Source organism: Microcaecilia unicolor, chromosome 3 (assembly GCF_901765095.1).
Source record: "Microcaecilia unicolor chromosome 3, aMicUni1.1, whole genome shotgun sequence".
In the NCBI taxonomy this organism is placed as follows: domain Eukaryota; kingdom Metazoa; phylum Chordata; class Amphibia; order Gymnophiona; family Siphonopidae; genus Microcaecilia; species Microcaecilia unicolor.
The window spans coordinates 49,737,972-49,752,814 of NC_044033.1; the positions used below are offsets into that span (position 1 = coordinate 49,737,972).

The window sequence follows — 14,843 nt, forward strand, 5'->3', positions numbered from 1 at the left end:
TGATTTTAGTGGCTTACTGAGAAATCAAATAGTCTGTAAAAGTGACAAATACCGTATTATAAAAGATTACTCTATGCTTTTCCTTGTGACTGTTTTGGTCTCCAATAATAGAAATATTCCTCCCATAGAGCATCACCAAAAGATTAAATTGCTGTTAAGAAGCTCTGTAAGCAAAGGTTTTGTATCTCCTCGTTTAGAGGGTTACTGAATTCCCTGTGAGTTAGCCAACTTTTCAATAAACAGAACTTAACATAACCTGTCCTTATTTGGTTTTCACCATAGTGTTGACCAAAGTTGTTTGCATCCTCTATTCCTTTATAGAAGAATTTTGAAAAATGTCTCAGAAATGGGAAGAAATATGTTATCTTTTATAAATGCTACATCATTCTGATTCTTATAGTGTACATAAGTGCTGTCATGCTGGGACAGACCAAAGGTCAATTAAGCCCAGTATTCTGTTTCCAACAGTGGCCAGCCAGGTCCCAAGTACCTGGCAAGATCCCAGAACAGTAAAACAGATTTTATGCTGCTTATCCTAGGAATAAGAAGTGGATTTTCCCAAGTCCATCCTAATAATGGTTTATGGACTTTTCTTTTAGGAAATTATCCAAACCTTTTTTAAACCCTGCTAAGCTAACTGCTTTTACCACATTCTCTGGCAACGAATTCCAGAGTTTAATTACTCATTGAGTGAAGAAATATTTTCTGTGCTTTGTTTTAAATTTAAATTTACTACTTAGTAGCTTCATTGTGTGCCCCCTAGTCCTAGTATTTTTTGAAAGAGTAAGCAAGTGATTCATGTCTACCCTTTCTACTCCACTCAATATTTTTTAGACCTATCTATTTTAAACTAGGAGGTGACCTCGTAGTCTCTCTGTAAAGGAAGCCTTGTCGAGGAAATGCTTACCTTTATTAACATAAACTTTTGCATTGGTTCAACCCACTCTAATAGAACAATACTAGATTGTAGTGCTCCACAAAGATATTTGTGACCTGTATATGGATTTCTCACTGCCAATAAAGGAAAGAAAATTGTTAATAGCATGGATGTAAGCTTGCTGTACAATGAAAATATATGATGATGTTATACAATGTAAATTATATAAGAAATGGATGTAATGAATTTTAATATATAAAAAGCATTTCATCTGTAGTTTTTGCAATTTATGAGCATAGAAGAGGAATTAAGTATATCCATACTAATTCCAAATACTTTTAATGTACTGTAAAGAACTTGTCAACACTAATAATCCCAGCAATACCAATCTTAATATGTAGACTTTAATATGTCACTATGTAGTCATTTTTCTTGTTGCTTCTTACTCATATTACTTAAACTATTTCAGAACACATAGTAAAGACTTTTTTTGCACCTTCAGAAAATGGTATGACTTAAAGCATCTCAATTTCTTGATGCAATGGCTGCCCAATCATCATTGGTCTCAATTTTTGGAATTTTTCTTCACCAACTCACTTAAATTCACATAGCTCAAAACATTGTACTTAGCTTTTGATATTGTTGCTATACATCTGACTTGCTGCTGACATGGCCAGGTTTTATATTCACACAGGAAACAGCGAAGGTGACTCAAAAAGGAGAGCTAGTCAATGCTCTTGAATTCAGATTTTATGGAAACATTTACAGACAACACGGCCACATTTCAGCCGATGGGCCTGCTTTAGGCGTCTCTTAATGCTGTTAGTGTAGCATATGCCTCAACAGGCTAGGATTGTAGAATCAATCCGTGCTGGCAGCGGGTCTTGGCGGGAAGATGAAATAACACTTATTACTGACTAAACTGTAGTACTCAGGAGAAAGTATCTAACAATTCGCAGGACTGATGCACAAAGCGTCTCTGGTCTGGTCCGGTCCGCTTTGTGTGCCAGTCCTGCAAATTGTTAGACAATTTCTCCAGAGTACTACAGTTTAGACAGTAATGGCGGTTATTTCATCTTCATGCGAAGACTCACTACCAGCATTGATTGATTCTTCAATCCTAGCCTGAGTTGATGCATATTCTACACTAACAGCATTAGGAGATTCCTGAAGCAGGCCCATTGGCTGAAACATGGTCATGTCAAGTTCGTAGATTGTTCAATAAACTCTGTATTTAAGAGCATTGTCCAGTCCTCCTTTTTGAGTCACCTTCGCTGTTTTCTGTGTGATTGCAAGCCCGCGAGGATTTTTGTTCTGTGTATACATCGACAGGCTCCTTATTTTTCAGGGTAGCAGTCGGAACATTGCACTTGCAACATTCTTCGCATCAACATTCTTGCATCAAGAAATTGAGATGCTTTAAGTCCTGCCATTTCCTGAAGGTCCAGAAAATTCTTGCTTGGCTCTTCAACCAAGCCTTTTTTAATTTTTAATTTTCCATTTTCAGTAATTTACAAAGATACATCTTTGACAAGATACTCCAGCACATAGTGTAGATTTATACAATGAAAGAAAAAACAAAAACAGGAAACATTACACATTGCTGGTTATATAGTCCACTAATATAATATAGATTCAAGATAGATTCTATTATGCCAAAGGAAGTTGGCTAAACAAAATAAAAGTTTAAGGAAACAAACAGGAGGTTCCCCTTTACATAGCAGACCCCAAATATGGATTAAACCCTAGATACTCTTCATATTAAGGAATGTACGTAGTTGTTCGGGTTCAAAGAATATGTATTTCTTATCTTTGAAAGTCAAAATACACTTGCATGGAAATCTTAATTGGATTCAACCAAGCCTTTAATGGAAGAAGTAACCAATTTCTTAGTCTCACTCTCACATACAAGGACTGACTCGGGCTGCACATACTGCAGCTGGACATATTTATCCACTCCTACCCTAGCTGACATAATATTTAACCATCTCTTTGACCTCACATGCAACTTTCTTCAAATCAATCACCTTATTTTCTAATTCTTCCTACTTTCTTACTCACCTATATGTTACAACTTTGCCTTACCCTTCACTATCAATTATAATGTTCTAGTACATATTGTGTTGTCATTGTAAGTAGTATACCATGCCATACTTTGTATTGTTGTTCGAATATTTTTATTGCTCTAATTGCCTATTGCTCATGTTTGATCTATTCTTACTGTACACCGCCTTGAGTGAATTCCGGCGGTAAATAAATCCTAATAAAAAAATAAATAACAAGAAGAATGACTGCATAGTGACATATTGAAGTCTACATATTAAGACTGGTATTATTAATACTTGTTATTCACTGGTTATCCCTGCATTTGAGAGAGTGTCCATGTAATTGGATTTATTGTAAAGAACTTGTCAACAGGTACTGCGCAGCTTCGCACATTTACCATGTGTTAATGTTTGCCGTTGAAGCGCAAAAACTTAACATCCTTTTGTAAAAGGACCTTAGAGTTTTAGTATTTCAAAAGCCACCCATGTTGTTCAAACTGGGCATTCTGACGTTTCATGTGTTTACACAGGATGGCCATAGTATTTCCCCTTTAAACACTGTATGGTATCTTCATTTAAGGATTTAAAATAAAGTCTTTTATTTTTTCTCAATGTTTTGATAATTAAAAATTAGGAGGAAAAGACCTCACTCGGATCTTAAACCACACTCTTGGAACTTATTGTTTCCTGTGTATGAGGTGGGTCAAACAAGTCATCATTGGTCTAAAAAACCTCCTGTTCACCGTTGTTGAATAGAATTTTTATATATATAATATATATATATACATATATATATATGCTTTAATTCACAATAACTTTCATTCAACAACTAAGATCCATAGAATTACTGTACTAAGATCCATAGAATTATTGGTCATAATATTTCCCCAACATCCTGAATTTGTGTCTCATCTCCTTTAATCTGTGCTCGACCGGTATGGGGTGCTTGATTTCAACATCTGTTGCAGAAACGAGATTTAGTAAGGTACTTGCTTCTGCTTTCAACATAGCAAATTCTGTTTATCTTTGGAATAATTTTCCAGCTCAAAAAAGAACAAGGGAGAGGATGGGGAAGGTGCCTATTGTAACAGAAATGTGAAACTCTGCTGCCAAGAGTGCCCCATATTGCTGCTACCTACAAGGATGATTTGTCTTAGTCTAGCATTTCAGCTGAGACCTGTCTATCTTGGGAGACAACATCAGTGATGCATGGAAGTCCTTGCAGCATACAGAACATGATTTCTCACAGCAATAATCAAAGCAAAGCTACATGCTGACTTTTGTCATCATTACTGGTGCAAGCCCCACAGGTAAAAACTATAAAGTGGGGAGACTGGATTATTGCTCCTTTTAAGTGTATAAAATGGAGCCTAAATAGTAGGCCTTTATTAATTGACCTATTTCAAGATCTCATCAAACTTAAGTAAAGAAAAACCCTTCTATATCAGTGGCTCTCCCCCAGCCAGTTGAGTTTTCAGGATATTCACAATGAATATTCATGAGAGAGATTTGCATGCACTGCCTCCATTGCATGGAAATTTATCTCATGCATATTCATTATGGACATCCTGAAAACCCAGGTTTGGGGTCCACTGCTCTATATGATTAGGCTCTAGTTATGAAAGGGACAGACTATGATGCATGCTGGGAAAAAAAAGATTTCTTTTTGGGGCAAAATGTAAGAAGCCTTTTTTTTTTTTAACATCAAGTCTGGGAATACAACCTGAAATAAATGTTAAAAACATGGATTTACAATAATTATTCACATACATTCCATACAGTTCTGTACTTAGAAGTCTGATGGAATCAAGTGTAACTTTACTTACCAACACAACACTTTTGACACCACTTTGTGTCTGGAATTTTAGCAGATACTGCATATTTCCTAAAATATGAACATAAGCAAATCTGATACTTCATCTGGTAAATTAACACTCAGTTCGCTTTTCAAAACTATTTATAAACAAACATGACACAGTAAGATACATACAGAAAAGAACTTATATCTACCTGTTAAAATTTCTTTACATTGAAAACTAGGAAAACTTACAGTTAGGCAGCAACAGCCAAAACATATTGCTGAACGTCATTTGCCAAATTTTATTTTTTTTTTACATTTTTAGAAATAAAGAACTCCATATTGTTGAACTGGGTTTATTGGTGTGCAAATGCCTATTAAAATAGTAACTGCGTCCTGATTTTTTTTCATAGTCTCTATTTCAGATGTTATTGGGTTATAAAAGCTTGACTCCTTGACTGCTCAGATCACCAGACTCAAAGACCTGGATTTCAAAGATGCTCACTTCAGTAAAATGTAGATGTATATGAAGGAAGAGTTGGAAGAGTGGAAAATAAAAAAGGGATGTGGAAAAATAGTGGGCTAAAATGAAAGGGGTTAAAAAAAGGGCAACTGATCTTTATGTATGAGAAGTAAATAAAAGCAAGAGAAGGAAACTAGTATGGTTTTCCAAAGAAGTGGTTGCAAAAACAAAGGCAAAAAAGTAGTGTTCATAGAAAAGCTGAACAAAAAAAAAAAAATCAAAAGAAAGTTATCAGGCTGGAAACAAACAGAAAGAAAACTGGCTAAAGATGCAAAATGAGATGACAAGACTTTTTTTTTCAAGTATAATGGGGGAGGAGGAAGGGCAAAGGTGGAATTACGAGATTCAAAGGTGCTAAGGACCAAACCATAAACCACTACTCAATGGACTTGGGAAAAATCCACAATTCCAGGAATAACATGTATAGAATGTTTGTACGTTTGGGAAGCTTGCCAGGTGCCCTTGGCCTGGATTGGCCGCTGTCGTGGACAGGATGCTGGGCTCGATGGACCTTTGGTCTTTTCCCAGTGTGGCATTACTCTTATGTTGAAAGTGCCTAGGGAAAAGTGGAACTGCTCTACAAATATGTCTGTTTGGTGTTCACGGAAGAAAAACCTTGAGATGGTGCGCAGGTAACTGACAAAGATGCATATGGGAATTGTTTAGATACCAGCAATGTTTGTGGAAGAAAGTGTTTATGAAGAACTTGCAAAACTGAAAGTGGACAAGTTAAAGGACATCCCAGGATATTGAGGAAGCTAAGAGAGATTCTGGAAGGTCTCCTACAGGATGTGTTTAATGGAGATGGGGGAGGTTCCACATAAATGGAGAAAAGGTGATGTGATTCCCCATAGGAGCCAACTTTTCAAAATTATTGGGGGTGCTGAAATTTTTTTTTTTTTAACAGGTGGTGCATTCCCCCCTCCCCATCCCTCCCTCCCTGTCCCCTTCCCCTGTCCCCCGTACTCTCCTCCTCCTATCCCCCCTCCCTCGTCCCCCCTCCACCTCCCTCCGAGTTCCAGGCCCCTCCCTCTCTCCCTCCCAGTTCCAGTCCCAGGCCCCCATCCCTCCCTCCCCTCTCCCTCCGAGTTCCAGGGTCCCCGTCCCCCTCCCCTGTCCCCCCTCCCTCATCCCCCCTCTGAGTTCCAGGCCCCCCTCCCTCTCCCCCCCCAGTTCCAGTCCCCCCTCCCTTCCTTCGAGTTCCAGCCCCCCCTCTCTCCTTTCCCTCCCCCCGAGTTCCAGGGCCCTCCCCCCCTCCCAGGGTCCTCCGCTCCCTCCTCCCGAGTTCCAGGGTCCCCCTTCCTCCCAGGGTCATCGTCCCTCCCTTCCTCCGAATTTTAAAAGTCATCTTGACTTACCTCGTCGGGGTTACTGTGGCAGCACTGGTAAAAAGTGTGCAGGCTCGGCGCTTAGTTCAGTTTTCCCTTCTTTCTCTCTCAGCTCTGGTCCCGCCCTTGCGGAAACAGGAAATGAGGGCGGGACCAGAGCTGAGAGAGAAGGGAAAACTGAGCTAAGGGCAGAGTCTGCATACTTTTTACCGCTGCTGCCGCCGTAACCCCGACAAGGTAAGTCAAGATGACTTTTAAAATTTGGAGGGACTCGAGGGAGGGGGGCTAGAACTCTAAGGGAGGAGGGAGGGAGGGAACGAACTTCCGGTGGGTGAAATATTGGGGGTGCTCGAGGACCCAAGGCACCCATGGAGTTGGTGCCTATGGTGATCCCTCTTCACAAAATAAAGAAAAGATGGCAATTACAGGCTAGGCAGTCTTTGGTCAATGGTGGGAAAAGCAATGGAGATGCTGCTGAAGAAAAGAACAGGCAACTTCCTACCTAATGCTTTAGAGGCTATATGGTCTTTTATGAGGCCCCTCAAACAGGACACAGCCTATCTGAAAGGCAGAAGGGATTAGCTACTTCTAAATACTGAAGTAATGCCTGGACATCCAACCTGTGTAGTCTCCTTTCTGAGGTAGAGCAGGACTGAAACCAAATCTGCGACTGAAATTGTTTTGGTAGACACCGAAGCTGAAAACAAAACCAGCCAGGCCAGCGCCACCCTCCCCCCACCATTGTTACCACTGCCACACAGCCTAGCTTCCCTCTTCCTGGAGCTATCAGTCAGCCACCCGCCACCCCCAGCCTACCTTAGATGCCTTGGTGGTCTAGTGGCCTAACCAGGGCAACAGCGATTCACAATCACTGTTGCCCCAGCCAAAATGCTGCCTTGCAGAGGCCATCAGCGGCAGTCTAGCAAGACTGCTGCTGGAGGTCATGGTAGCCATCTTGAGACTGGAGCTGGTATAGGAAGGAGCGACTGTGAATTGTTGCTGTAAAGAGACGGAAATGGCAGAAAGGAGCTCTAAAAGGAAGGGAGGCTGGATGATAAGAGTCAGGGCCTAGGAGTGCTGTATGAAAGGTGTAGAAGCAGTCTGCAAGGGCGAGAGAAACTCACAGAGAGAGCATGGGCTGTGAAGGGGGCTGAGAGGAGACATGACCTGGGAGAGACAGAGAAAAGCAGGCAGAGGGAACACCAGCTGCCGAGGGGCTAGGTGAGTAGATGTGTGGGGTTGTGAAAAGAAGGGCTGAGAGAAAGGTGAGAGGTCATGATGGAGTGAAGAGACATGAAAGTGAAAAAAGGGCGAGGAGTGGCATAAGAGGGTGAGACTAGAAGGAAGCGAGAAGACAGAAGGTAGAGAGAGAGTCTATGCAAAGAGAAAGAAATGGAAGATAATTCATAAAAGAAAAGGATCATGATGGCAAAGCTTAAGAGAAGACAGAGAATAAACAGAAGATAGACAATATACACAGTTTAGTAAACATTTCTGTGCTAGGTGGGCTGGGTCAAGAATGTGGATTAACTGGTATTTTGTCCTTTCTTCCAGCCCTATGGACACCAGGATAAATATGTTAATGTATAAGGGGGGGGGGGGCATGGAGCAGGAGGGAACTGTAGCTTATGTGATGTCATAGTCTGAAATGTCTCTTAAAAGTTGTTGTTCTTTGACAGCTCTGTAATAGAGAAGACCTATAGTCAAGACCCAAATTCAAAGAGGAATGGACAGAAACTTCATTTCCCTTTTTCACAAATATAAAACAATCACTCCTCCCCCCTCTCGCCCATGACATCCCAATGAAGACAGTGGGGATGGACCGAGTAGGCATATTATGCTGCATCGGCCCAAAGAAACAGCATGGTAGCAAGAAGAGGTGACAGATGGGTGGAATTTGGAAGGGGGCAAGAGATACACTACTCCAGACCAAGAAACACATATAGTTTGGTTTTCCTCTTGGTTCAGCTACAGCCCTGGCTTCCTTTCTCACTCCTAGTGCTGCTCTGGTGATCAACTCCTGACTCAGCTCAGGGCTAGCTTTTGGAGTGTGTGATCTATACAGCTGTGCAGGACAAAATGAATAAGAGGTTATTGCTATAGTGGTGCCCCCATCCCAGGAGTGGAGGAGTTGCTTAGTGGTTAGAGTACTGCTCTTGAAATCCAGAGGTGGCCAGTTCAAATCCCACTGCTGCTCCTTCTGATCTTGGGAAAGTCACTTAACCCTCCATTGCCTCAGGTACAAACTTAGATTATGAGCCCTCCTGGGACAGAGAAATATCCAGTATACCTGAATGTAACTAACCTTGAGCTACTACTGAAAAAATAAATAAATAAATCCCCAAAAAATAAATAACTAAATAACAGGGTAAACAGGTGCTCATTTCAAACATGTTCTATAAAGAAAAGTAGGTGCCTATTTTTCTTTACAGAATACTAGTGGCAAATGGCAGAAAATACACCCAACGTTAAAGATGCAGTCACTTATATCAACCCTATGGTATAAATACTCTTGCCTAGATGTTAGCCAGAACATGTATTAAATTATAGAATACTATAATTTATATGGGTATTTGCATACTCCACTCAATCCCCACATGCCTACTGGGGAAGTACCCGCCATCAAAACATAATGCATATTTGTCATGAAATGCCTAGCCACCCTCCTGGGGTTAGCCCATGGTCACTTAGAGGGTCTATCCCGAGCACAGCTCAGGTCTGCCTATACCTGCCGCTCATGCACTACACTAGCACCTTCCTCCAACTCACTGGGTCATAGCTGACTCTGGCCGAGTCTCCCACTCTCAAATTATCCCCAGTAATTTCTAGGTTACTGGAGGTCACACTCCCAGTGGTCCCACAGTTCCCAGAAAGAAATTGTGGACCCAACACACAAACCACCAGGATTCTTTATCAGTTCAGAGAGGCAGGGCGAACAAACAAATATGTTTATTCTCAGAACAGTGGACAGAAAATGTGCAATCAGCAAACAATAACAGGTAACTGAAATATGGATCAATTATAACACTAACTAAACATCTGTTTACTTCCTAGAAAGTTCCTGGGGAGATCAGGACATAAGTTGCTCACCAGTTACCAACTAAACTATTTTACAGGACTTCAGCAAAGAGCTTTTTCTCTCTCTCTTCTCCCAGGCTGAAACTGGGGCAAAAGCCAGTACAATTCAAATGAAAAAAGCTTCTGGGCCAATCAGAGCCCAGTCAACAACATTAAAAAAAAAAAAGCTGGTTACATTACTACAGGCATTTAGTTCTTTGTAAAAGCTTAAAACAAAATGCACACCTGCTGGCCAAACTAGAGAAAAGCACTTCAAGATTTAATAAAAGCAGTTTTACAGGCTTAAAACACATCATTCTACCACAATACCTTTCTGCTAATTAGCATTCTGTAAGAGGTGCATGTTCCTGTTGCCTAAAACTAGGCAGTTTTTTTTAAATAGAATGTGTGCTAAGTTGAGCACCCCCAATCTATGCCTGAAGGGCTTATAATGGAGGATTAAGTGACTTGTCTAAGATCACAAGGAGTGGCAGCTGGTTCAAATGTTAATTTTGTGTCACTTAGATTACTGTAATATCCTTTTTTTTTCTGGGCCTAATTATCTTAAAAAGTTACAACTTATTCAGAACACTTCAGTGAGGGTGATTTTTAAATTTAATAAGTATAGCAGTGTTTTCGAATTTATTTGTAAACTGCATTGGCTTCTTATTAATGAAAGAATTGTGTTTAAGGCAGTTTACTTGTTCTTTCAGATCCTTTATGGTTTTACATTTCACTTAATACAGTTTCTTCTTCATTATTTGGATTTTCATCTAGATTACAAAATGAATTAGTATTGTGCCCATCCTCTAGTAAAAACATGCAACTCTCCAAAATTGCTAGTACTATATTCTCAGTTAAGGAGGTATCATTATGGAATTCTCTCTCATCATTTATTAGAACAGAAAGGAGTTATTTAGTACTTAGAAAAAAGTTGAAAACTTTCTTGTTTTCTGATAACTCTAAGTAAATATGATTTAGTGCCTGTGTATTATAATGTTATGCTAATCTGTTTTATTGGGTAAACTTTTAACTGTTATTGTAAACTGTACTGAACCCTGGAAAGGGGCGTTTAGCGGTTAATAAGAATTATTTTGATAGTGAAATTTTTGAACTTGAAATCTGGGTTGAAATCAAACACTACCACGCAACCTGAAAATGATCTATGAACTAACCAACTTCCGCAAATCATTGAAAACCCATCTCTTTGATAAAATTTACTGAAAGAATCAAAACACATTAAGTCCGCACACACTATTAGTAATGCAACAATACATTCTCTTCTGATTTCCTATCCCCCGTAAATTTTTATCACATTTATACCTCTACTCATAGAAAAATGTTATACCGAATTGTTCGTCTACTACTGTTCAGTTGCCCTATTAGTTCCCGTTGTTTCTTTTCCATTGTTCCATTGTTCTTCTCCATTGTTCTATTCCCTTAACGACACTTTAACTTTGTTTTCGCATAACCACTCACAATGTAATCCATAACCGAGTTGTAACAAACTGTATTTCCACCATTCACAATGTATTGTAAGCCACACTGAACCCGCAAATAGGTGGGAAAATGTGGGATACAAATGCAATAATTAAATATTTGACTGCTACCCTGATCTCCCTCAACTATACTGACACTCTGTTCTCTACTGAACTAATGCGCATAAACCATATGATGTATTAACTACCCTTTTAAGCCTTTATTTGTATAATAATTGGTTTGCTCCAAATGTCTGGTTCCTTGAGTATGGATAGACAATCTGCACATTTTGTGTTTCTTTGGTGATAAAGGCCTTGAGCAAAATTAAGAGGTTGGGATGGTCTGTGTACTGCTTGTTTAACTTCTAATTCATATCTGCTCAGTTTACTGTTATAGAATTCCCTTTTCTGGATTGCTCAGTTGTTCCACAAAGAAAACAAAATGCCACCACAGATTAAACTGACACACTGGAAACCAATGATTTTATTCTTTAAAAGAAGCAACCCTGAACCACAAATTCTATGACCAACAGCTTGGATGAGTATAAGGCAAAAGACAAAGAAGCCAAACCAAAGACTATTTTTGCACAAGGAATTTTGCCCGCCAAGAGAAAAGACTTTCCTTAGAGTGCTTTCTGATGTGGAAGGAAACTACAAAGGAAAATGATTTGACTGAAAAAGTACATATTTACCTGGGAAGGATTCTGTCAGGAAGTTTGTGTGCTGGAATAGCTACAGGCAACTTTTGCATTTGCCTTGCATAGTCAAAAAGGCCTGGTAAATTATGAGAATACAGCTGGCAAGCTTTGCCTGCAAATAAAATTCATATATAAATCATCAAATATAACTGTGATGTTTGAAACACAGAACAGTCTATGACTGAAATCTTACTTAAAAACAGAATGGAAAATCTTACCAGATATTGAAAGTAAGCAGCTATTCATTACATACAGCCATGTACATCGTCGTGGAAACAACTGATTAAAATAAATAAATAAATAAATAAAAAGAACAAATATTAACCAATATAGATGTCATATAGGTAAGGGAGCACATTTTCAAAGGCTTATTCAGGTTCTACGTATGTAATAATCAGGATTTACATGGGTACATCAGTTGAATCTGCACATGTGGATTGATCATCGCCTAAAAGTATGTGCATACTTTTACAAGGTGCATATTTCAAATTATAAAGATTAGAAAACAGGCGTTCTTGGGGTGGGGGTGCAATTTGAAACTACATGTGTACATACAGAGCTGATGTTTCTCCATCCATCTTGTCTGGTGAATATAGCAATTAATGATTTAAGTCAGGTAGCAAAGGAATGACAAGTAAATGGTTTTTCTGCTTCTGATGCTACAAAGCGATTGGCACAAGTTCTGCTTTTTATGGATGGAATGGGCCTGTGCTACAATGCAACTTTTCTTTGCAAGAAGTGGTTTGATGACCTGTCTTTTTTATGGACCCAGGTGGTAACACACAGAAGAGATACTCTAGCCATAATCAAGACTCTGCAGAATAACATTTAGGTAAGGTTTTTGATGACCATTTATTGCAGAGATAGGAGTCCATTTTTAGAGTTAATGCCTTATAATAATATTCATAAATATTATTTTCACAGTGGTAATGAGAGTTGTGTGCCTCAACATATTCACCTAGTGATAAGAAAAGCCAAGTTTCTTTAAGTGCTTTCTATAGACAGCAGGATAAGATCAGATACACAAGTGAAGAGAAGTGATCTATCCTGATACAGTCCACAGAAATCCCCCATTACAGGTAAGTAACTTTGCTTTCTCTGAGAACAAGTAGGATAAATCAGTCATACAAGTTCTCCCAAGCTCACAGCTACAATTGAACATGACACTGGAAAAAATAAGTCTTACAGTAGATTTTCGGCAGGTGCAGAGTTTCACTTTGCAAGTACTGAGCAGCTTGGATTGTTTTGTGTTTCTGGGAGAGTTGATATTGTGCAAAGTTACATAAACTCAGTGGCGTACCAAGGGGGGGGGGGGGGCAGTCCACCCCGGGTGCATGCCGCTGGGGGGGTGCCGCGCGCCTGTCTGCTCCGCTCGTTCCCTGCTCCCTCTGCCCCGGAACAGGTTACTTCCTGTTCCAGGGCAGAGGGAGCATGGAACGAGCGAAGCAGACAGGCGCACGGCACCCCCCCCCCCCCCAAAGCAGGTAAAAATGCACCCGGGGGGGGGGGCGCATCGGCGATCCGCCCCGGGTGTCAGCCGCCCTAGGAACGCCACTGCATAAACTGCTTATCCTGCTGCACCTCTACTAGATGCATGATCCAGGCAGCAATGTGAAATGAAAGTATGCAATGAGGACTGAATGTCAACTTTGCACATTTCTTCCATGGAATTGTCTTTTAGATGATAGATGATATATATATATATATATTTTTTTTTTTTTGCCATGGCTCTAATTTGATGTGGTTTGAACAAAAATGAACAGTCCATTGTCTAGTTATAAACTCTGTTCTGGATAGATAAGCCAAGTTGAACACAAAAATGAACACAGTCCATTGGCTAGTTATAAAATGTCAAAGCAATATGCAGACCACAGTGGCCACATTTTTTTTTTTGAAATACTGGCTGCTAGAGGCTGATTTAGATCCAGATGTTCAGTGCCAGTTCATATCCAGCTACCAGCACTGGATACGGGACTTAGGGGGTTACTGGAAGTTCTCTGGATAATGCTGATATTCAGAACCAGCAACTGGATAGCTGTCAGAGCAAGTAAGAACGGCCATTTATGTGGTCCTGCTTACCTGGCTATAACTTCCAGTTCCACCTATGCTCTGCCCTGAGACCACCCTGGCACTAAACAGATAGTGTCACAGCAGTGAGACATGATATTCAATGACACAAATCTAGTTAGTTGCCACTGAATATTATGATATGACCTAGTCAGCAGGAGTTCAATGGGCAGGAGCAACTACCTGTCTGTTGAACTTCCACAGAGTATCAACCCCTGTTTTGTTTACATGTGTGAGATCTGACTGACTTGATTATAGGACATGTAAAACTGCATAGACCATCAGTGGGCTTCAGTCTGCTTGTGATAAAAAACAAACACCCTTTTGCAAACTAGAGTATGAAGAGCCTTATCTACAGGGTGCAAATGTAGTTTGGAATAAACACTTTTAGATGTATTGATTGAAATGGTAATGCTACCTTTGGCAGAAATTTTGGATGAATTTTACAAGTTTCTTTGAGAAAACATTGTGTATGGTGGATACTGTATGAGCACTTGCCCCCTAATTCTCTAACCTTAGCTCCTTAATGTAAGCATCATTTGTATGCCACAATTACAGAATACTTGCACTTATGCACGTGACTAACATTCATGTGTGTAAGTGCTAGGCACATACTCAGTGGTATTCTATAATCTGAGTGCACAAGTTGCACAGCGTATCAATGCAAGGGGTGAGTACAGTGGGAGGTGTATTGGCAGAGCAGAGACATGTCAAAAAATTTATATGCATAGGTTACAGAATTTTTATGCTAAAGTGCTACATTTAGGTGTGCACATTTATGCCAGTTGGCTACGCCCCTGAGTTGAAGCAACCAAAGTTAGGACAGCCTTTTGTGCACACTCTTTCTAAAGAACATAACATGATGTGACAACCATCAATGGAGCCTTCTCTTTTCTAGCTTTGGTTTCCTGTTGGATCACGAAACGTTATTTCATTTGCCAATTGGAGCAGAAATTTAGGATAGTTCAGAAG

The 14,843-nt window shown here is 39.9% G+C and overlaps 1 protein-coding gene across 3 annotated transcripts in view; it reads right to left on the bottom strand.

Moving 5' to 3' along the window:
• The window catches only part of MAP4K3 (mitogen-activated protein kinase kinase kinase kinase 3), a 363,843-nt gene that overhangs the window by 26,190 nt on the left and 322,810 nt on the right, over positions 1–14,843 (bottom strand). For all 3 annotated transcript variants that reach the window (XM_030195906.1, XM_030195907.1, XM_030195905.1), the window contains 4 exons: positions 12,023–12,083; positions 11,799–11,916; positions 4,749–4,807; positions 908–1,011 (listed from right to left, as the gene is read on the bottom strand). In XM_030195906.1, coding sequence (XP_030051766.1) covers positions 908–1,011; positions 4,749–4,807; positions 11,799–11,916; positions 12,023–12,083 — 342 coding nt within the window. The remainder of the gene's footprint in view (positions 1–907; positions 1,012–4,748; positions 4,808–11,798; positions 11,917–12,022; positions 12,084–14,843) is intronic.